General features: G+C 42.2%; 1 protein-coding gene across 1 annotated transcript in view; it reads right to left on the bottom strand.

Moving 5' to 3' along the window:
• ANTXR1 (ANTXR cell adhesion molecule 1) overlaps nt 1-21,508 on the bottom strand; it is a 155,800-nt gene that overhangs the window by 115,929 nt on the left and 18,363 nt on the right. The window contains exons 4-9 of the mRNA XM_074981686.1: nt 17,927-18,008; nt 15,669-15,702; nt 14,584-14,663; nt 12,452-12,520; nt 8,671-8,751; nt 1,566-1,626 (exon numbers count right to left, since the gene is read on the bottom strand). Of these exons, the coding sequence (XP_074837787.1) occupies nt 1,566-1,626; nt 8,671-8,751; nt 12,452-12,520; nt 14,584-14,663; nt 15,669-15,702; nt 17,927-18,008 (407 nt within the window). The remainder of the gene's footprint in view (nt 1-1,565; nt 1,627-8,670; nt 8,752-12,451; nt 12,521-14,583; nt 14,664-15,668; nt 15,703-17,926; nt 18,009-21,508) is intronic.

Here is a 21,508-nt window from a genome sequence, read left to right as displayed (position 1 = left end):
GATAACTACATGGGACAGAAAGCTATAAGCATTATGTTCTCAAGGCCTTAACTTTGCTATTAAAACACAATCACTAATTTATTAAATACAATTTTTCCTCTATTTATTCCTAGCAATACAGATGCACAGTCACTCTGATAGTGGGAAACTCAAAAAGGATGGATTGACCAAATGCTTCTGAACTGAAAGCACCAAGTAATTACAGCTTGCTTTCCTGTTTGGATTACAAAGTTATGAAATGGGAATGCTTTTGGCAGAGCCTGCCACTGAATTGTTGTGTTGCTCTGTGAGCTTGGGCTATGGCCCTGGCCCCTCTATTTACTGTGTTTCACATTAAGTGATTGGGAACCACTATGCAAAATTAAAACAGGTCCTACACTGCAGGGGAAGGTCGAATTAAGGTATGCAATTCCAACTATGTTAATTATATAACTAGAGTTGATTTACCATAATTCAGGCTTCTGTGCCATCTTTGCTAAGGGAGGTTGATTGAAGCCTGTGCTCCCATTGACTTTCACTACTCAACATGTCCCCGCTCGGTGCACTAAACCGAACTCTGGAAGATTGAATGTGGCAGGGTTGATCTTCCCTGTAGCGACGACACACCCTTTGCTAAATTCATAGGAATAAACTGGATCTGATATCAGGAATGATGCACAAAGCATTTCCTCAAGCTCCTGTCTGAGGGAGTTGTATTTTGTATGCAGTATAGTTGTAGCCATGTCAGTCCCATAATCTTCAAGAGACAAGGGGGTGATGTAATACCCTTTATTGGAGCAACTTTTGTTGGTCAGAGACACAAGCTTTTGAGCTTACCCAGCATGTTTCTTCAGCTCAAGGAAACTTAAAGTGCCACAGATGGGGGCTGGATTTTTCCAAACACAGAAATACTTCCCTGGGACTTTTAATTCACAAAGTAAATGGCATTAGAATGAGCACTGGAAAGGGATCAGCACAGTTCAATGTTGTTCCAGTGTAGTGTGTCTGAAGTGTCATTCTCAGGGCTTCCAGCAATTTTTTGTACAATCTTTAGTTCAAGGCCAACCCTGGCTAGGGAGTTTTAGTATTCACTTTCATGGAAGTAGGGTAAGATTAACCTCGAGTATTTTGGATATCCCACAGTTGATTAATACTCTGACAATCTTTTGAAATCAGGCTAACCTATACGGGTTTGCTGCTTACTAGCATGTAGTGTTTATAATAATGCAGATCATGTGAAGTATTCAAAAAGAAATCTGAACCCTCAAAAAGATGATCAGATTCTGCAATCTGGTTTTAAAAGTTCACAGCATTTTGCTTAAAGGTTAGCATGAAAAATAGCTTGTTTTGAGTGAATTTCATAGATTAGATCAGACAAAAACTAGTTTTTGGAACTGAGCATGATTGTTTTTAACTCTGGATTTCATTCATTTTGAAACAAAAAACTCATTGTGAAATTTCAAAGCAGCCACCTATTTTAGAAATTAATTCAGATACTCTGTTGTTCTGGGCTCCTCACAGGCTGGAGGATAGCAGCAAATGCGCAGATAAACACAGAGGACTGGGACATACTGTTTCAAACTTACCTCCTGCACATATACTGGAAGGCTCTGCCGCAAGAATCTCAATGCATGATTTCTTCAGAATCTGGAAGCCAAGGAAGAAAGAAGAAATGTGATACAATATGTCAGAGGATATTTTTATGGTGGGACTCTGCTTCCTTGAGTAACAGTACCCAGGTCAACAGAAGCATTTTTCTGTCAACCTAACCATGTTGACAATGGTGGATAGGTCTGCCTAGCAACAGCATGCAGGCTATGTCTACACTAGCAAGTTTTGTGGACAAAACTGGCTTTTTATTGACAGAACCAGAGGAGCATCCACATCCCCAAGGTGTTCTGTTGACAGTAAATTGACAGAACACGGCATTTTTGTCGACAGTGTTCTGCTGCTCCCCTATGAGACAGAATGCCCCTGTCGACAGAGATCTGTCAGTCAACAGAAAGCCAGTTTGAATATTCTAGGGGGCCTTCTGGGATACTGGGCAGCCCTGTCTGCTCTGCTTCCGGTTGTCCTTTTTAGGTAGTCTGGCCACTCTGTCAAGAGACCAGATCACTCTTTCGATTCACTTTGCAGTCTGGCCACAATCAGAAGATATCTTCCAAGAAAACTTCTGTCCGTACCTTCCGTCAACAGATCACTTTAGTGTAGACATAGCCTAAGGATGTACAATTTTTCACATCCCTGAGTTACAGAACTTAAAAATTAGATCAGCAAAACTAAGTTAAGGCATAACTCTTCACTCCAGGGTACATTCTTCTCATTTAAACTTTGTGCCTCTTACATTGAAAATTACACCAGTTTACACGGCCAGAACAGTGCAAATGAGAAGCCAGCCCCTAAAGCCTGATCATTGCTTAAGACTGGAGCAAGCTAGCTACATTGTTCAAAGCTGTGAAAACTTCTGCACCCTAAGCCAAACTGTCCCCCAATGTAGATGTGGGTGGGTCAACGGAAGAATTCTTTTTTCAACTAATTAACATGTTGTAAGAGGTGGATTGAGTCGAGTAATAGAAAAATCTCTTCTGTACATGCAGAAACACTGCAGGGGCACACAATAGCTGTGCCGCTGTTATAGATTTAATGTAGACATACTCTAACACCTTGTCCACAAGCTGCAATTTACCTTATGATTTCTTTTTAAACCAATGTAAACGTGGGTGTTCTTACTTCAGTTTAGATAAAGTCAATTAGAACCAGTTTGATATGAGAATGAGATAAGTATCTACACAGGTTTACACCAGTTTAACTAAACCATTAGAAGTGTGTGTATAAACAGTCTCTGGGTTTATCTGCACAACCGTTAGACACCTGTGGCTGGCCCCTGCTAGCTGACTGTGGTCCATGGTGCTGTTAATTATGATGTAGTGGTTGAGTTGAAGGCCAAGATCTGGGACCCTTCCACTTTGCAGATCTTAGACCCTCAGTTCTAGCTCCATGTCAAACCCAGTTAAACAGCCCTGTAAGCCTGAATCAACCACTAATTTCTAATCGCAGTGTAGACAGTTTCTAAGGCCACTGGTTCAGTTTTGAGCTGAGCGTACCTCTCGAATATTGGGCAGAGAGTGTATCTTCAGACACGAACTAGATTAGAAATATTACTATTCAAATACCTGGTTAGAAGTAATATAGCTGTTCTTTGCCTGATTCTGCAAAGCCTAAATACACAAGCTTCACATTCTACACTGCAATTAGTCTCAATCACACGTGAGTCTTTGCATGATTGAGGGCCCTAACAAGGGAACTGTGACAACTCAGCTCCATTCTGGAACAGGACCTTGGAGAGGCAACACATAAGCTGATCAAATTTTAACCAGCTCTGAGAGGGCAGAGAATGTCGGCCAAGCAACACAACTCAATCCAGCAGCAGAACTGTTTCCCCAAAATTAAACTAACATCCATAAGAAAAAACTACAACGAATATGATACAGTATGTTAAGAAAATAGACAAGTCAGAATTGCACTGTAATTAAGATTCTGTGAGTCAGAAATACCAGCTTGCAAAAAGTGCAGATATAGTTACATGTTTGTTTGTTTGGAAGGGTTTATGAGTCATTCAGAAGCAGTGATGCTTAAGTCTTCTAGGATACCAAAGAGCGCCAGGTCCTTTTGAGCTGTTGACAGACTGACAGTGCATGTTGAAAAGGAAAAGTTATGGAGGAGCAATAGGCTATTCAGGGTGAACTGCAAGGGAGAAAGAAAGAGAAAGAGAAGCAGCGGTTATACAGCCAAGAAGCAAAACAAGATTAGAGGTGTTGTGATAGGCTGCCTGACAGATGCCTCCTGGGTGCTGTCTTGCCATTGCTAAGACCAGATCATAATGCTATTTATTGGTACAGGTTGAACCTCTCATTTGAGAGCTCTCTTGCTCAGAAACATCCATAATCCAGCATGATTTTTGTTAGCCACAGGAGCGCTTTTCGTGGGTGAGGCCAAGTTTCTTGCGGACTCAGGTTTTTTTTTTTTTAAAAAAAAAACAAACTCAGTGTTCTGTGCTGTTATTTAACATAATTTACACCTAAATGTCTCCTAAAAACTCAGTAAGCAGCAGAAGTGTTGGTAATGTGCTAGACAATATTGACTTCCCATGGTTTGGCAAATTCTCTTGTCCAGCACTGGTCATGTGCCAAAGGCACTGGACAAAAGAGGTTCAACCTGTAATAGCCTATTCCACATGTCCCCACCGACCATTCATGAGGGGGAGGTACTGATCAATGTAATAGAGCTGGTTGAGATTTTCCCCCAGGAAAAATATTCTTTTCATTAAAAAGACTCTCAAAACCAGAGACTTCTTTGTAAATTTTGCCTTTTTTTCAGTCTTGTCCCAAACCAACTCTTTTTTCGCTTTCAAAAGATAGCCAGGGTGACTGGGACATAGGAAAAGAGACTGATTGACTTGTGTTGGACTGTTCTGTTTTGGGGAATAACCCTTCTCTGAAGACGGAGTAAAATTCAGATGTTTCTGGGAGTTTTATCTGATGCACTGGCTGGTGAGTTGGCCCACCAGTTTATACGTACACTTCTTGAGCACAGCAGCTAGAAGACATTTTCTATTAATAGGGTTTTTTTTTTTTTTAAATTGAATTTGGACTTTTTAAATGAGCACACAGGATGTGAAAGTTCAGACGGGGGCTCCTGCCTATGTGTGTAAGTCTCAGTGACTGGTAGTTTGAGTCTAGGTACTGATTACCTAAGCTTTGGTGAATCATTGCAAAACGAAGTCTGTTGCCAATTACAAGACTGTAATGTAACTCTACTTACATAATACTTCCTTTCCAGCATCGCTAGCATTTGGTACATCAAACAAAAAAAACTATGCTTCAGAGATGATACATGGGAAGAGGAAAGGAGTGTCACATGTGACCACACATGCTGAAAATCAGTTCTAAGCATTAAATACATCCCAATACACAATATACACACTTGGCCCAAATTTTAAACCTAGATTCTTAATTGTGCCTGGCCCAAATTTTACATGTTCAGAACGTGCATGTTTCAGATGAGGCCACTGTCCCTCAATATCCTTATATATGCATCCTTGTCTGGTTTTTACATGCTGGTGGACACACAAGAAACGTTTCATGTATAGCTTTAGAGGCCTATTTGAAAAGCTGGCCAGAAAAGCCCACGATGAGCTCAAGACAAGACAATGACATCTTAGATTTGGCAAAGGACAAATTTGGCACTTTGGAGGCATATGCAAGATTCTCACTGAACGCAGTGGATTCCTGAATAAGATTTGCCCTTTGGCGATGTCCATTTTCCCACAAGAGCTTTGATTCCTGTGTAAAATGCAGCACTTGGAGAATAGACTCAGAGGTAGCCATGTTAGTCTATAGCTTCACAAAACAAAATAAGCCATCCTGTAGCACCTTAAAGACTAACTATCATTCATTAGGTGATGAGAATTCATGGGACAGACCTACTTCCTCAGATCTGGAGAATACTGATAACTGAAGGAAAAGAGAATGTAAATTTAATTCCCTTTTTAAAATTCTCTCTCATCAGTTATTCTCCAGATCTGAAGAAGTGGGTCTATCCAACAGAACCTCATCACCTAATAAATAATATCGTTAATCTTTAAGGTGCTACAGGATGGCTTTTTTGTTTTGAGCCCTTGAAGAGTTTAATTTTCCCAGTCAAATTGTTCTATGGCAAATGTTTATGCAACACTGCCTGAACAAATTAAAGAGTTGAAAAATGAAAAAAGATTACGAATGCAGTAGAAAACAAAAATTATATGTGGGTATAAATGTGAAATGTAGTGAACAAACAGTATTAAGCGGTGATATAAATTATGAAAGAATATCAATCAATATAAATATAAATGATTGGATTCTCTTCTAGATACAACGAAAGATTAAAGGAAGTGTAATATATCCTGCTTCTATTTCCTTTTTTATAGCTTTTTAACCTCACATACAGAATTTGTACAGTTTTGTAGGCTTAGTGTCTTGTTTTCCTTTTTGCTTTTCATCCTTTCCACCCTTGAAATGAGTTTTCAGCTGCAATAACCTGCATGGGTCTGGGAGCATTCCTGCTTCTGAGTCACAGCTGTGTTATTAAACTGCTTAGGTCTGCCTATAAGGGAGATGCCAAAGGTATTCAATCCTAACTTTCATGATGTTCTATATTTCACTGCCTGCAGCACTCTTCATACCAGACAAAGAAATCCTGAGCAGCGAATGCATCTGAGTTTCAGGTTTTCACTCTAGGTCTTGCTCCATTTGCTCTAAAATGACAAGTTATGATCTGCAGAAATTCCCATGGAAACCACTGTAACAAAAAACCATAAAATACTTTGTTCCTTTGAACTGCTGTCCAGCTCACAAGGACTAGGTGTCTGCCTTTTTAAAAAATTTCCTTACTGTTTAAAACCCTCAAATTATCCATTACACAGACTTTTCCAGTTGGAGGTTTATCAGTGACTGTCTGACAATAAGGGTGAGAAAGTGATTCGTTCTCTGAACGATATTTCATCCAAATTTGAGAGAGACTAAAAAGCTGATGACAAACCCAATTCTTTGAGCTGCTGAGCACCTCCAGCTCCCTTTGACTTCAATGGCAAATAAGGACACATCTCTGGACTGAGCCCTGTTCCACATTGCAGAGTTAGGTTGATGTGAGGCAGCTACTGTGGACCTAGCTGTGCAAGTATCTACATGAAAATGTAGCTGGTCCCAATGCGACTCTCCAACTACACCCAGGACAGTCTTTATTATGCTCAGAACACACATATGTGAGACCCTCCAAAAAAAGTTAGGCACAGAAAAGGGATGGAAAGGGATGGGTGGGTTGACAGTAAGACCCAAGGATGCCCCAGATTTTCTGGTGCCCTCCACAGAAATGTAGAGAGCTGAGAGAGAGAAAACAGAGAAATCATTTCTGTTTTCTTCTCAGTAATTCTCCAGATCTGAAGAAGCGGGTCTGTCCCATGAAAGCTCATTACCTAATAAATAATATTGTTAGTATTTAAGGTGCTACAGGACTGCTCTCTCTGTTTGGTGAATATACAGTGTCATCCTAATAAAGCATCACCCACAAAATTCTGGCCTTACTACCCACTAGACAGGGGCATTGCTAGATCCACTGCATCTTGGGATCTGCATGCGTGTACGTGCAGGAAAGGGAAAAGGTTCTCTCTGCAGTTCATAAAGTGTTTCCTCCCCAGCCTCCAGCCACACAGTATTTTATTTCTCTCTTTCTGTTGTTCAGAGCTGGTCCTGAACCACTGCCCAGACTCAGTGCTGTGCCTCCCTGCTTGGCTACCAGAGGTGCAACTTTTCAGCTGTGAGCAAAGCCAAGGTCCCACCCATCCCTCATCAAAAATGATGTAGGGTCCCCCATAAACATGGGTAACCTTGTTTGGTTGCTTCCTGGGGTGTTCTGCTTTGTAACAGAAAAGTCTTTATGGTCTACCCAGCTGTATTAGTTGGATGCTGGGAAATAGGTGGGGCTAAACTAAGGCTCCTCCCGCAACCCAAGGACCCAAAGCTAGTCTTTAAACTACCCACCCTCTCACTGCTTTGTCATCATGTTCTAACTCCTTCAGCTGGAAGCTTTACAGGTTCTGACATGCTTTTGCAGCTGCTCCCCCACTCCACCTTCCTTGGTGCAGCTGTTCTGGTGATACCCCATTACAGATGATGAATCATGAGAGCGTTCAGTATATTTTGAAGTATTTGTGGTGCATTCTGACTATGCAGTAGGAATCAGACAGTATAGTCACCTGGAAAGCAAGTTCCCATGGTGCTGCAGATAGGCCATCACTGTTCATGGTCCCACCACAGATTTGCTGCAGCTGTTATATTTTTGGCCGACTTGATAAATGGAGCAGCATTTAACTGACTTGGCCCTGAATTAGGCTCCCAAGGCTGAAATCTTACATTTTATCATAGACAGCTGCAGAGAGACTGTCAGAGAGCCACCACTGGATTTCATTAAAGACAGCTGCAAAGAGAATGTCAGGCTGAGAACTAAGATTTTAAGACGACACACAACACCTGGTCATCTGAGATAAAATGTGTGGAAAGCAGCTCCCTGTTTGCAAAACGTCAGGAAAACCAGGAACAGTGATGGGATCATATTCCTCCAGCAAGAGAAAGTGCTGGGCAAACAGAGCTTGTGTTGGAAAGCAGAGTTTTTGCTTAATACCATTTGGCCAGGATATCATGTAAGTACTGTAAACACAGAAATCCTGGATCCCTTTTAAGAAGCTGACTTTCCTGGATTCCAGGAGAACACAGCCCTTTTGCTCAGGATTTTCTCAACCACAGATACCCCCTTAAAGAGATTTCCCATAGCCTTGAGGGACTAGAGCGGGACAAAGTGTTTTGACTTTTAAACTTTCAAATTATTTTGTTTTGTGGGGCCAGAACAAGGGAAAAATCATGATTCCTCCCTCCACACAAGTGTAATTTTATCAGATCAGATGAAAAAGCACCAGATACTTTTAACATAGTAATTTTTGTGCAAACATTAGAATCAAATTTGCCATTTAACTAAAGCAGAGAATGCTTTAAAAAATAATATCATAGCAACGGCCTATCACAAAGTGTAGTCGACATGTTCCCGCAGCCTCTGCACGCATGCATACACCTCCACAAACATACAGCCAAGATGAATACTCACAGAATCTATGATCCCCTGCAGGGCTTGAAAGCCGTCGTTCACAGGAAAGACATGATCTTTGCTGTCAGCGATTCGAGCCAGCTGACAAATAGCATAAAAGAGAAAAGCCAACAATGGGATAAGTTAGCCAGCTGACAGCAAATTAAAAGGAGGTCTTCATAAGAATATAAGAAGGGCCATACTGGGTCAGACCAAAGGTCCATCTAGGCCAGTATCCTGTCTGCCGACAGTAGCCAATGCCAGGTGTCCCAAAGAAGGTGAACCCAAGACAATGATCAAGTGATTTGTCTCCTGCCATCCATCTCCCACCTTCGACAGAAGGCTAGTCACCCCTTGCTAATAGCCATCTATGGACCTAACCTCCAAATATTTATCAAGCTCCTTTTTAAACTCTGTTAGAGTCCTGGCCTTCACAGCGTCCTCTGGCAAGGAGTTCCACAGGTTGACTGTGCACAGTGTGAAGAAAAACTTTATTAATTTTGAACCTGCTACCCATTAATTTCATTTGGTGTCCTCTAGTTCTTAGTTCTTCAAATACATCCTCTCTCAAATTAAAATAACTACTTTCAATACTCAATGGTGTATGGATTGCTAATATGCTGTAACTCTTTGGAAATTAGCTAACTGTTAAACACCATAAGCTGGTTCATTTTAAGGGACCTATGCTGGGAGCAGGCATGTGGACAGGGGAGGGCAAAGGGGTCAGTTGCCCTAGGGCCTGGCATTTCAAAGGGGCTCATAGCTCCAGGTGCTGATGCTATTACTTTGACTACAGAGGCAGCCAGAGCTCCTGGCCCCTTTGAAGTGCCATGGCAGCACTGATCTGTGCAGCTGTGAGGGAGGAGAGAAAGTGTCATAGCCCCATCCTTTCTGCCTCTGGCCCCACCCCTTCCATCTCTGGCTCTGCCCCTGACAGGGTGTGGAGTTGTGCCCCCACTGGCTGGGAGTCCAAGAAGGTTTTCTGAAGGTTAAGACAGAACAAAGGGCTCTTGCTAGAAATTAGAAATGAACCCTAACCCCACCATGTAAACTCTTTGGAGCAGCGAATGATGAGAGGGAGAAAGAAGGGGGGAACCGTATCAGGGTTCTGAACCCAAGGCCTCCCCACAAAACATCCATAAGGAGGGTAAAGTGGGAGGAGGTGGAGCCCCAGTGAACATGATGTACCAGGGCCCCAAATTTCTCTCAGTTGGCCTGCACCTATTACAATGACATCCTGACTCAGTTGAGGCCCCTGTATGCTACTGTCAAAAAGTATCGATACAGCACAGCACTCAAGCACAAGCATTACTTTATTAAAGTGAGTAGTCTCCTTGCAGTCAAAGGGAAACATGTTCAAAATGATCATGCATGCATCTGCCTGTGCTTTTCTGTATTGAGAGTCGATTCCCCCTCAGTCATCAGGACCTGCTCCAGCTTGTAGCTGGGCCCAGGGAAGGGGGCTGGTTGGGAACCTTTCAGTGGAATATTTTTTTCATTGGCTAACGTTGGCTCATGAGAACAAAATTGTTTGAGGGGAAGGGCTAGTTTTAATAAGTTTCCTGTGCAAAAGAATTAATTTTTTTATTTTTGTAATTAGTAAACCAGGATATTCTGTCATTTTCAAAACCAAAAAGTTCAGTGTTTTGGGTTGGCGTGATTTTTTGTCCCAAATTTAAGTTAAAGTAAAAACAAACAAAAGAAAGAAAGTCCAAACAAAGCATTTGGATTGAGGCCAATCTGAGATTTGTCTTTTTAATTTCCAGTTGGGTAAAAAATGTTGCTCTCTTCTTTGTGCCAACCTGAGATGGACATTTTATTCTAAATCTTCAAAATTCCCGAGGGAAAAGGAAATGGTTTCCTCCCCAGCTTTGTATGGCAGGTCAGAGCAGAGGCCATGGGTCCAAGGCTGAATGATCACAGACCCAGTGGCAATTAGGAAAGTGAGTAGGTCTGTGGGGAGAGGGAAAGAGAAAGCAGGAGGCTGATGAGCATTTTGTGGTCCCCTTTGCCTGGAAAGAGCAGAAGCCAGGAACTCAGAGGAGGAAAGGAATACCACAGTGGAAGAGCTGACAGACAAGTTTATTTGCCTTTGGTGTCTTAGGGGCTGAAGAGCGTAGCTCCAGAATAAATGAGCTCTCCATGCAGCAGCTGATGTAGAATCAAGTTTTATTGCTGCCATGGTGACATTTGTTTTAGTAATTCTCTCGAATAGCAGGAGAGCATCACCCAATAGCCTGGGGCTCTGCCTTCCCTGTAGTATTGCAAATTGGAGGCAGAGGATGAACTACATAAACCCTGCCAGCCTCACCCCTCATTGTCCCTGTCAATCAAGTCTATGTATAATGAGAATTAAAATGCTCATTTATAGATTACTCTTAAAACACGCCGCACACAATTTCCAAGTATGTGCCTATTAGTAGCATCCCAGGCGATTGACTCATTTGTTATAAGTTGCTTGGGGATCATAAACCAAGATATAGCAGTAACAGTCAGTGAGTGATCGATTTACTGTTTCCTGAATTCATTCTCTCTGGTCTTTCTGCTGGAAGCTTTTGGGGTTTCGGTTACAGTGGGGCTCTGTCATCAAACTCGAATTAACCTCTCCGAAGTACTGATGACCTCAGGTCATGCCCATGCTGATGACACCAGATCTTTGCATACAACTTGTTTATATCGGAGATTCTTACACTCATAATAAATACACTAGTGCAAACCCTTAAAATATACTTGTGTTTCACCAGTGTAAAAAGCATCATGTGTTACCACTGCTGTACCCTGGTTACAAGCCTGGGGAAATTGGGGATCTGCTGTGGGGCAGTTACAATGACACACCTACACTGATGCAGAAGTCCTCAGTATAGACAAGACCACACAGAGGGAATCTAATTTCTTTCCACATCCAAAAATGCTCTTATTTTCTTGCCTCATCTTCTAGCAGGGATGGGACCTGACCCAGAACCCTGGACACAAATACAGCCACAACCATAATTTGAAGTTCAGATCCCCAGTCTTCATTGTAGACCGAGCCCATCCCTGGATCTTGCTGGATGCTATTAGAGCTATGCAATATACAGTGATTTTGGTTACCAGGAGTTGGTATAAAGCTTTTCTTTGTTTCCTTTGGGCAGGGGGTAACATGCGGTTTAACCAGCTTTGAGGAAAACCTTAGAGGTTCACATGAAACAGCCAAGACTCAGACTTGAAACCAGTAATAACCAGTGAGTTTTTCCTTCACTATGAAACCCCCATTTGTCCCACACTATGTCGATCCCGGGCTCAGGTTCATGGGAAATGATCACGTTCTTCATTGTACCTTCCAACGAGCTTAGCCTGGGTCAGTAGCTAAATCCACAAATCAGATGAGTATGATAATTCTCTCTCCACATTTTTTTTTCCCATTAACAATCTTAATTTTATTATTCTGGAGATAGAGAATGCTGGGGTGTTTTGGACTGCACACTGGGAAGCCTTAAAGGAAGCAGAACTTTCAGAAAAATTTGTGATAATGGAGGGGCAGTCAAAGTTAACAGATTTAACACATGCTGCTAATCAAGTTAAGATGCCAGAAGAGATATTTATGGGTCAGATTCTCAGCTGGTGTAAATAAGAACAGTTCCATAAAACTTCAGGAGTCATGTCAATTTGTGCTAGTTGAAGGTCTGGCTCTCGCATGGACATGAATACCACCTAAACTTGCCCCAGCTAGGCTCAAATGAAAAGTCCATTTATAGCAGCTGTATGGAAACTAATGTCCACCTCTGACAAAATTCTAAACAAATGGAAAGAATGACTCATTTACCTGTGTTTCATTGAAATCTTTCACCCCAACACAGTACACAGTGGCTCCCAAGTCACGAGATCGATTAGCCTGGAACCAAAGCGCAAAAGTTTTAAATAAACACTTATACGTGACAGATGAAGAGTTCTATGCATTTGCAATTTTATTTTTAATTTGTCCATCCTGCTGCCATTTGGTGAGTGGAACTCTCCTCAGCAGAAAGGACTACAAACATGATGAGATAGAATTAAAAATCTTAGGGTCAAAATTCTACTCAGGTCTAGATGGTGGATCTCAGCTTTCCTGGAGATTCAGATGTTTATCTATTGTCTTTTTTTACCATGCAAATAAACAGACATTTGCCCATTCTTCCACTCTACTCCACACTCATTAGGCCACAGTTGGAGAACTATGTCCCATTCTGGACACCACATTTTAGGAAAGATGGGGAGAAATTGCAGATGGTCCAGCAAACAGCAATAAAAAGGATTAAAGGTCTAGAAAATATGACCTGGGAGAGAAGATTAGAAGGACTGAGTTTGTTTAGATTGGAAAAGAGAAGGCTGAGAGGAGACGTGATAACAGCTTTCACGTACCCAAAAGGGTGTTACAGGGGGAGGGAGCAAAATTATCCTCCTTAACCGCTGATGATAGGACAAGAAACAATGGGCTTAAATTTCAGCCAGGTAGGTTTACGCTGAACATTAGGAAAAGTTTCCTAACTGTCAGGAAGGTTAAGTACTGGAGTAAATTGTCTAGGGTTGTTGTAAACATCGCCAATGATGGAGATTCTAAGAACAGGATGGATAAATAACAGGGATGAACTAGATCATGCTTGGTTCTGCCGTGAGGGCAGGGAATGGGACTTGATGACCTCTTGAGGTCCCTTGCATTTCTAGTGTTCTATGATTCTTTTAACCAACACAGTGAAATTTTAGACACTCCATTTTAAAAATATTTGCCCAATAAATGTATGCAACCTAAACACAAATTAAACTTTCAGCCCTGAAAGTTTATATAAACACTTCCAAGGACAGTAGAAACCCTGAAAAATTGCTATTTCCTGCTCCTGGGATACATGACAACCATGGCACCTCCTTATACTTCATAAAGGAAGCTTTTCAGTACAATAGCTACAGCAGAGCTATAACACATGGGTATTTACAGAATAATTAAAAGGAGAGGTGGAGAAGTTTGCACCAAAAATCCTCTTAACTTTGGAATTTTCTTTTTAAAACATTTATAAGTATACTGTTATTCAAAGTCCACTAGGGAAACAGACTACATTATTGAACGACTGCTTTCAAGGCCAGCTCTTCAAAATAACTCAGCCAGATTTTCCAGGTGTGGAGCAGCAAGAATTGGAGCAAATTTTTCAAAATTTGAGCACCGTGACACTTAGACATATTTTCAGAAGTGATTAGCACGTAAACTGCTTTTGTAGAATTTAAGCAGAAATTGTGTGGGTCTGAAAGCATTCTAGAAATATTGCTTCTATTAGTATTTATCCCTACAAACACATGCGTACTTAGTGCACATCTCTTGTTTTGGCAACAATGAAAGAAACTGTGGTACTGCTATCTCAAAATCATGGACAATAAGGATGTGTCTATGGCTGCAGTAATAGGGTGTTATTGCAGCATATGTGGTAATATCCAGCATGGCTTTAACCTAGCTAGGTCAGATGCCAATAGCAGTGAAGTAGCACCATGGGCTTCAGAACAGGTTGTACAACTCCACTCAAAATCCTGGATAATTACACAGGCTTGGTCTCCACTGGGCAGTGAAGTCAATTGCAGATATGCAATTCTAGATACACCATTGCCACAGCTAGAATCAACTTATCTGCAATCAGCTTGCCTGGCTGTCCTCACTGAGGGAGATGAGCAGGAGAAACTCTCAACCTCCCTTACTCCTCGCAAAATTGAGGTATACAGGGGTCAACTGCCTACCTATGACAGGTTGATTTTGCACATCTCCACCGGGCGCATTAAATCACACCCTGGAGGATTGACCCTGAACAGGTTGATATTTCTGGATAATGTAGACATGGCCTCAGGTGGCTAGCCCATGCTGTCACAGATTAAAAGTAGCTTGGGTGTGCCGACACAAGCAGCAGAGATTGCAGGGTAGCCAGGCCCTGAAGCTCTTACCTCTGTCTCAGCATAAAAGAAGAGGTCCTCATGGAGTTCGCCATCTGTCAGTGCAATGATGACACTTGCAGTTCTGTAGCCTAAATAAATTAAACAATCTTTCACAAAAAAAATGTTCATAGGATTAACCTGGTGCACCATTCACCCAGCCAGTGAGCACACAGTGGGCTCAAAGGATCAGGATGGACATATTCCAAACTAGACTGACGTCTTTTCTCTTTAACACCCTTGCTTAACAAGGCCCACAGTTTCAATTAACATTTTTAACCTCTTAACAGATACCTGCCTTTTGTACCCATACCTACATCTACACTACCACAGAAAGTTGACCTAAGCTACATAACTGCAGCTATGTGAAGAACATAGCTGGAATCAACTTACGTTTGGTCAAGTTACCCTGGGGGCTACAATGCAGGGGAGAGTGGGGTTCAACAGGACAAACTCTCCCATCAATTTCCCTTATGTTTCTCATCTGTGATAGAACAGCAGCATTGACTGGAGAGTGATATGTGGTGGCTCTTCCCTATCGCAACAGGTGGCAGTGGAAACAGAATACCGTCTCAAAATGTCAGTGCTATTTCCAGCATAGGGAAAAGCTGTGGAGTTGCTATTTTGGAATACTGCTGTATCCCAAAATACCGTCCACTGTCTAAACACAGCCTAAGGTGCTAGGTATTAGAAACTCTGTATGGTTGGTTATTTGCTTGCTACTCCCTAACATCCAGGGCACAAGATTATATCTAATAAAGGCTCCTTTACGGACATTCTAGAAGCCATCTTAGACTATCCTTTGCAAATTATTCAAATCCTTGGGCACATCAAATGATCAGGAGTTTGCTTGCCTAAAGTAACAGAATACCTGTGACAGTTGGGACAGAAGGAAGAGTTCTAGCTACTTGTTAACCAATACTTTTGCAAAGGATTATATTATCTGTAACTGTTCCTTGCCTTCATCTGCTGGCTTTCTACTTTTGCATGATTTGACGATTGGACATCTGTTCTGAACTTGATTTTTTTTTGTGAAGCTACAGACTAACACGACTACCCCTCTGAGATTATCACACAGAGAAAAAACACGCTCTTACCTTGAGCAGTTTCATGGTAAATCTGTTCACTTGCCTGAAATGAAATCCAAACAGCAGCATTAGGGACAATAATAATGCTTAGAGATTGCTCCTAGTATGAGCAGACTGATCCACTGAGAATGTGGCAGCCAAGATACCAAATTTGGAGGCTGCACTTTATCATAGGTGACATTCTCAAACGAATGTTCCCTTTAGCTTCTCTACCCCCTGCACTAATTTGTTTCCAGTTCTACATTTCCCTCTGCTTCAGCTCAGCTCCAGTAGCCAGGGGCTCACACTGCTTTGTACCTGTGTTCACTTTGCCAAGCGCTGTGACAGCCTCTATAACATCCATAGTCATTTACTCAGAGCACCATAAGCAAATCTATCCCAGGTGCATTATCAGACTATAATGAATTTGGGAGCTCCATACTAGTGCCTGGGCTAAGTTTAATGTGCCTTTAATAGTAATTTATCTTTTGCTGTAGCCCATAAAAGCTGCAGTCATGGACCTGGCCCATTGTGCTAGGTGCTGTACACAAAGAATGAAAAGATGGCAACTGCCCCCAAAGAGCTTCCACTCTAAGGATGAGACAAGAGGTGGAGGGAGACCAGGCAGGCAGGCAGACAGGATCACAAGGAAATTATATGGTCCTACCCTTTAATTAAGCCCATCCAGACACTGGGCAGGACTACACTAAAAAAGAAGTGCGACCTAAGATACACAATTCCAGCTATGAGAATTGCATAGCTAGAGTCGATGTACCTTAGATTGAATTTCCAGCATGGCCCCACTGCCAGAGGTCAGTGGGAGAAACTATCCCATCAACTTCCCTTACTCCTCACAACCACAGTTGATGGGAAACCCTCAGGGTTGGATTTAGTGCATTCCTTCTAATTGCACTAAATCAAACCCTAGAAGATCAACCACAGCAGCATTTCTCTTCCCCTTAGCACAGAAAAGCTGAGGGTGGTGATAGTAGGAATTACGTTAAACTTATCTCACAACAAGTCTACACCAGGGAGAAAATTGGCATAAGATACATTACTCCAGTTATGTGAATTGCATAGCTAGAGTCAACATACCTTACGTTGATTTTCTGTGCTGCCCCCACAGCAGGAGGTCAATTGGAGAAACTCGTCAACTTCCCTTATCCCCTTCCCTTATTCCTTGCAACTCCAAGGGGTACCGGGGTTAACCGGGGCAACAACAGCATTCAATTTAGAGAGTCCTTACTAGACATGCTTGATCAAACTCTGGAACATTGACCTCTGGAGCATTGACTCTCTGGTAAGTCTAGACAAGCCCTCAGATAAAAATTCCACATTCTGCATCTTATGCTTCACATGTGAACAAGCAGATTTGGCAAGACAGAGATCAAACACTTGTGTGTGTGTATCAGATTGGAATTGAGAGTATGTCTTCACCATGTGGAAGATTGATCTGATCAGGATTGATCTGCCAGGTTTCGATTTCTTGCACCTAGTAGGGACACATGAAGTCAAACTAAATGGGGTCAACAGTTGACTCCTGTATTCCTCAGTCTCATGAGGAGTAAGGGAGGTCAACTAGGTAAGTCAACTGTAGATAAGTTTATTTTAGCTACACAATTGCCATTGATGGAATTGCCTCTCTACAATCTACTTTAAACGTCTAGCATAGATCTGGCCTGAGAGGTGGATCTGCATCTGGGCTTTGAACTCCTCTTTCTAGTTGCTGAATTGGGACCCAGCTTTGGAGCTTCATTGGTGGTTTTGGGGGTGGGCATAATGTCGTCTATAAGCTTCTAAAATATATGCTGAGTGGAGATGGCACACAAGGATAAAGCAATCCTGTACAGTTTGCATTCAAATGATTGTGCTTATAAAGTCTGCAGTAGGGCAGGGCAAGTCTGAAGGGGGCATGGCTTGACCACCCTATGGAACAGGCTGTGAGTCTAGCTCTCAAACTGAATAGACCAGCTTCAGGATCCACTCAAAGCCCAGACCATGCATACAGGCTTCCGTTGTCCTGTACCGGCAGTCCCTCCTCACACTGAAGGTAGAGATATGGGAAGATAAGACAGCCAGAGGTTGTGCTATTCCAACCTAAAGTTTCTCCTCACTTAACCTAATTCCTCAATCTTTCTACCTTCAGAGGATCATCTGTTAAGACATAATATAAAACTTACCTGTCAGGTAATTTCTATGACTTCATTAATGAATTAGTGGTTGCAACCCATGCTGAACTCCCCAGGTTGAAAGATATTCTAGAAGCATTTTAAGATTGGTTTATTCACCCTTTCAAAGCCTTCGTGCATGTAAGTGTCACCTCCTGGCAGAACTTTCTGCAGCTCCTCTAGGCCTTGGCGTATCTGATCCCTGAAATGTGAAGACAGACACTCCCTCAAATCCGTTGGCATGGTCATGTTGGTCATGCAGTTGGATAAGTGGAAAGCAATGAGTACATGCAAGAAGGAAAAGTAAGCTCTATTTGCTCTGCTACAGACTACGTCAGCAAAACATTCCACACCCACACCCCATCCCCAGGTGACCTAAGTAACACCGACGTGAGCACCAGTGTGTTGGTGAGAGATGGTTTTCTGCTGACATAGTATATACTGCTTGAGGTGAGGGGGTTATGCTGATGGGAGAGCTCCCTATTGGCATGGAGCATCTTTGTCACATGGTGTGCAGTGGCATTGGTACAGATGTGCTCCTGCAGCACTGATCTCAAATTGCAGTGTGGGAGGCATGGGTTGAATATTAGGAATAACTATTTCCGCAGGAGAGTGGTGAAGCACTGGAAGGGATTGTGTAAGGAGGTGGTAGAAACTCCATCCCTACAAGTCCAGGCCTGACAAAGTCCTGGCTGGGATGATTTAGTTGGGGTAGGCCCTTCTTTCAGCAGGAGGTTGACTCAACGACCTCCTTCAGTCTCTTCCAACCCTATGATTCTATGAAGACATAGTCCAGTCAGCTCAGGTCCTGCAGTGGGCTGTAGTACCCACCCACAATGTCAATAGGGCTTCCAGTATGTGCGTCCCAGTTCCGACAAGTTGTTTAATGCTGGGATGCTAAAAAGAACCTAAGCAAGCAGAATTTGGGCATCTAAGGTGTTTGAGAAAGAAAATTGCTATGTGCAGGAACTCTAATTCCTTTCTCTCAGCTGTCTAGATGTGCTCCTGTAAATAACTAAGAAACATTTTATTTCATTGACATAGGTCAGGTCAGGTAAGCTGAATTCAAGCTTCAGCCAGTCTTGAAACCTAAGAATTGCAGGCTTTTGTTTTTAAGTGGTGTGACATTACTGGATTGTGACATGAACACACAAATCATTGTTGCAACCACTGTTCTATATTTGCACCAAAGTGGGCCCAGTAAGATGTATATCAAAAGCTTATGATTCACAGATTCTGTTTATACGGCTCTTAGGCAGGTATCATGTTTGTATCTGAATTTATGAGTTTGGACTCTATACTTGTATTTCAAAAGTTTGCTTCAGGGAGACATCAAGAAGCTTAGCCAGCTTATTGTGAATGGGTTGCTCATGAAGTGAATAGCAGCATTTCCTGACAATGCACCTCATGTGGTGCCAATCCATGTCTGATGAGCTTTACTGTGAACGTTGAGAGCAGCATGAAAGTGATGGCTGCCACCTAAAAAGGACTAAGTCATGCATGGGCAGTTGATGTGCTCATGTGACAAATTCCATCTTGGGACAGACTTTCACACAGCGAGAACAATGGGATTCCTTGCACTTGGGCAAGGAGTATAAGAAGGTCCTGAGGGCTCCTCCATTTGTCTCCAATACTGTCATCAATTCAGCTAATTGCCTGTGAGGGCCCTTCTGCTATGAACTGAAGCCTAAAAGGACTGATGACCCATCATAACAGAGGATGTATTCGAAAAACTTAAGACAGACATTTATTCCATCTCCGCTACAAATCTGAACCAAGAACTTTGCAACTGTTGCATGTATTTGATTGCTTTGCCTATTTTACTCTTGCCCTTTCCTGCTGTCTTTTCATTAATAGATCTTTAGATTTCAGATTCTAAGGAATTGGCACAGCCTACTCTTTTGGATAAGATGAGGTCTAAATTGACCTGGGAATGTGACTAATCCTTTGGGTTTGGAAAAAACTTATGATTTGGTGAGACTGGCTCATCTGTATGAGGAGAGGGAGTAGTGGAGTCACAGAAAAGCTGGAGCATGTAAGGCAGTTGCATGTATGACTTCTTGGTAGCCAGTGTGATAAAAAGACACTCTCTGTGTGATTGGTTTGGTGTGCCTTATAGTGATGGACCCACACACATGGGCTGTAAGCAGCCCTGTCTCTAAGCCATTTGCCCTGATTTGATCCTCTCAGCAGTACCCCACGAAACCTTGTGTATTACAAGTGATAAGAGGGGAACACTTGTCTGCTTCCTCAGGGGCCTGAAAACTAGACCAGATTTTCATTGCTAGTCCCACAGCCTGAAGAAAGCATCACAACAGAAACATCTCCCTAATCTAATATTCTGGCATACACATCTTGTACTCTCTTTACAAATACCACTATATCTTGTGGCTAGACAAGTGGTACTATTAACTTACATCTGGCTTTTATTCTTCAGTCGTACTTGGTGATGACACCAGCTGACTCCAACAGCCATGAACGTGCTATCAATAATCTAAAATAATTCAGCATGCTCCAGTATATTTGAATAGGACGCCTTCCCCCGCCAGCCAAACCCAACTTCAAGATTAATGAGCTAATGGAAAAGGCTTAATGATTCAGCATGTGTCTTTTCTAATCTGTTGCAAACCCAGACATAGCAACTGATCAATCTGAAGCTAAGCAGGGTGGGCCCATGTTTTATTGAGTTGCAAATTCCAGAATATAGGAACCGACTATAGAATTTTTTACGACGTCTTTCTGGTGTGGGGGGGTCTCTCTGAATGAACTAATGCTGTCTTCATGGGAACTAGATTAAATCAGGTTATATGTGGGACTGCCCTAACTCTGCAGGCCTGAATGCCAGACATTTTCACTCACATGGCCCTAAATCACTTTTGTTGTATGGCCCCAGGATTCTTCCGGAAATGGAAGAATCTAAAAGGATTTGGGAATAGAACGGTCACACTCCCATCTATCTGGACAGCAATTTTCTGGGAAATGGGCTTACTTCTGAAAATTATGGGGTTACTACTCCCAGCCAGAAACTCATGAAAATGCCTGAGCTTTAGGATACAGTGAAATCACTCAAATAGGATATAGTAAGTCTGGCAATTTCAAAAACAGATTCTGTTGGGATACTTTGACGCTTCTCAAAGAAGCAAAGTATGGAAAAATGAAAACAAAAAACTGAAGAACTCTGCATCCTAAATTTGCTAAAAATTCCTAACAATGGCCATACTGGGTCAAACCAAAGGTCCATCCAGCTCAGTATCCCGTCTTCCAACAGTGGCCAATCTCAGTTGCTTCAGAGGGAATTAACGGAACAAGAAATCAAGCGATCCATTCCATCACCCATTCCCAGCTTTTGGCAATTCAGTTTGGCTTTAGATAAAGTGGGCTAAATTTGTCTCCATTGTCATTTCATTTATTACAAAGGAATTAATTCAGAGATGCCTTTGTCTCGCTGTTGACACAGGTTAAACCACTCTAGTCCAGGTTGAATGTCTTTAGATTAGTTGAACCTGTCTTGCCCAGCAACAGCCTTAATCCAGCATGATTTTAGTTAGCCAAAACACCACTTACCATGGGCGTGGCCAACTTTCTTGCAGTCCCATAAAGTTTGTTTCCAGCCACCAGTCCTGGTTCTCAATCCTCTGTGCTGTTATTTAAATTTATCCCTAACTGTCTTCAGAGCTCAGTAAGCAATGGAAGTGTTGGTAA

The sequence above is a fragment of the Carettochelys insculpta genome, chromosome 31, assembly GCF_033958435.1.
Source record: "Carettochelys insculpta isolate YL-2023 chromosome 31, ASM3395843v1, whole genome shotgun sequence".
Lineage (NCBI taxonomy): Eukaryota > Metazoa > Chordata > Testudines > Carettochelyidae > Carettochelys > Carettochelys insculpta.
Note: the sequence above shows the minus strand (reverse complement) of the source record. Positions and strands in the feature narration are given on the sequence as shown.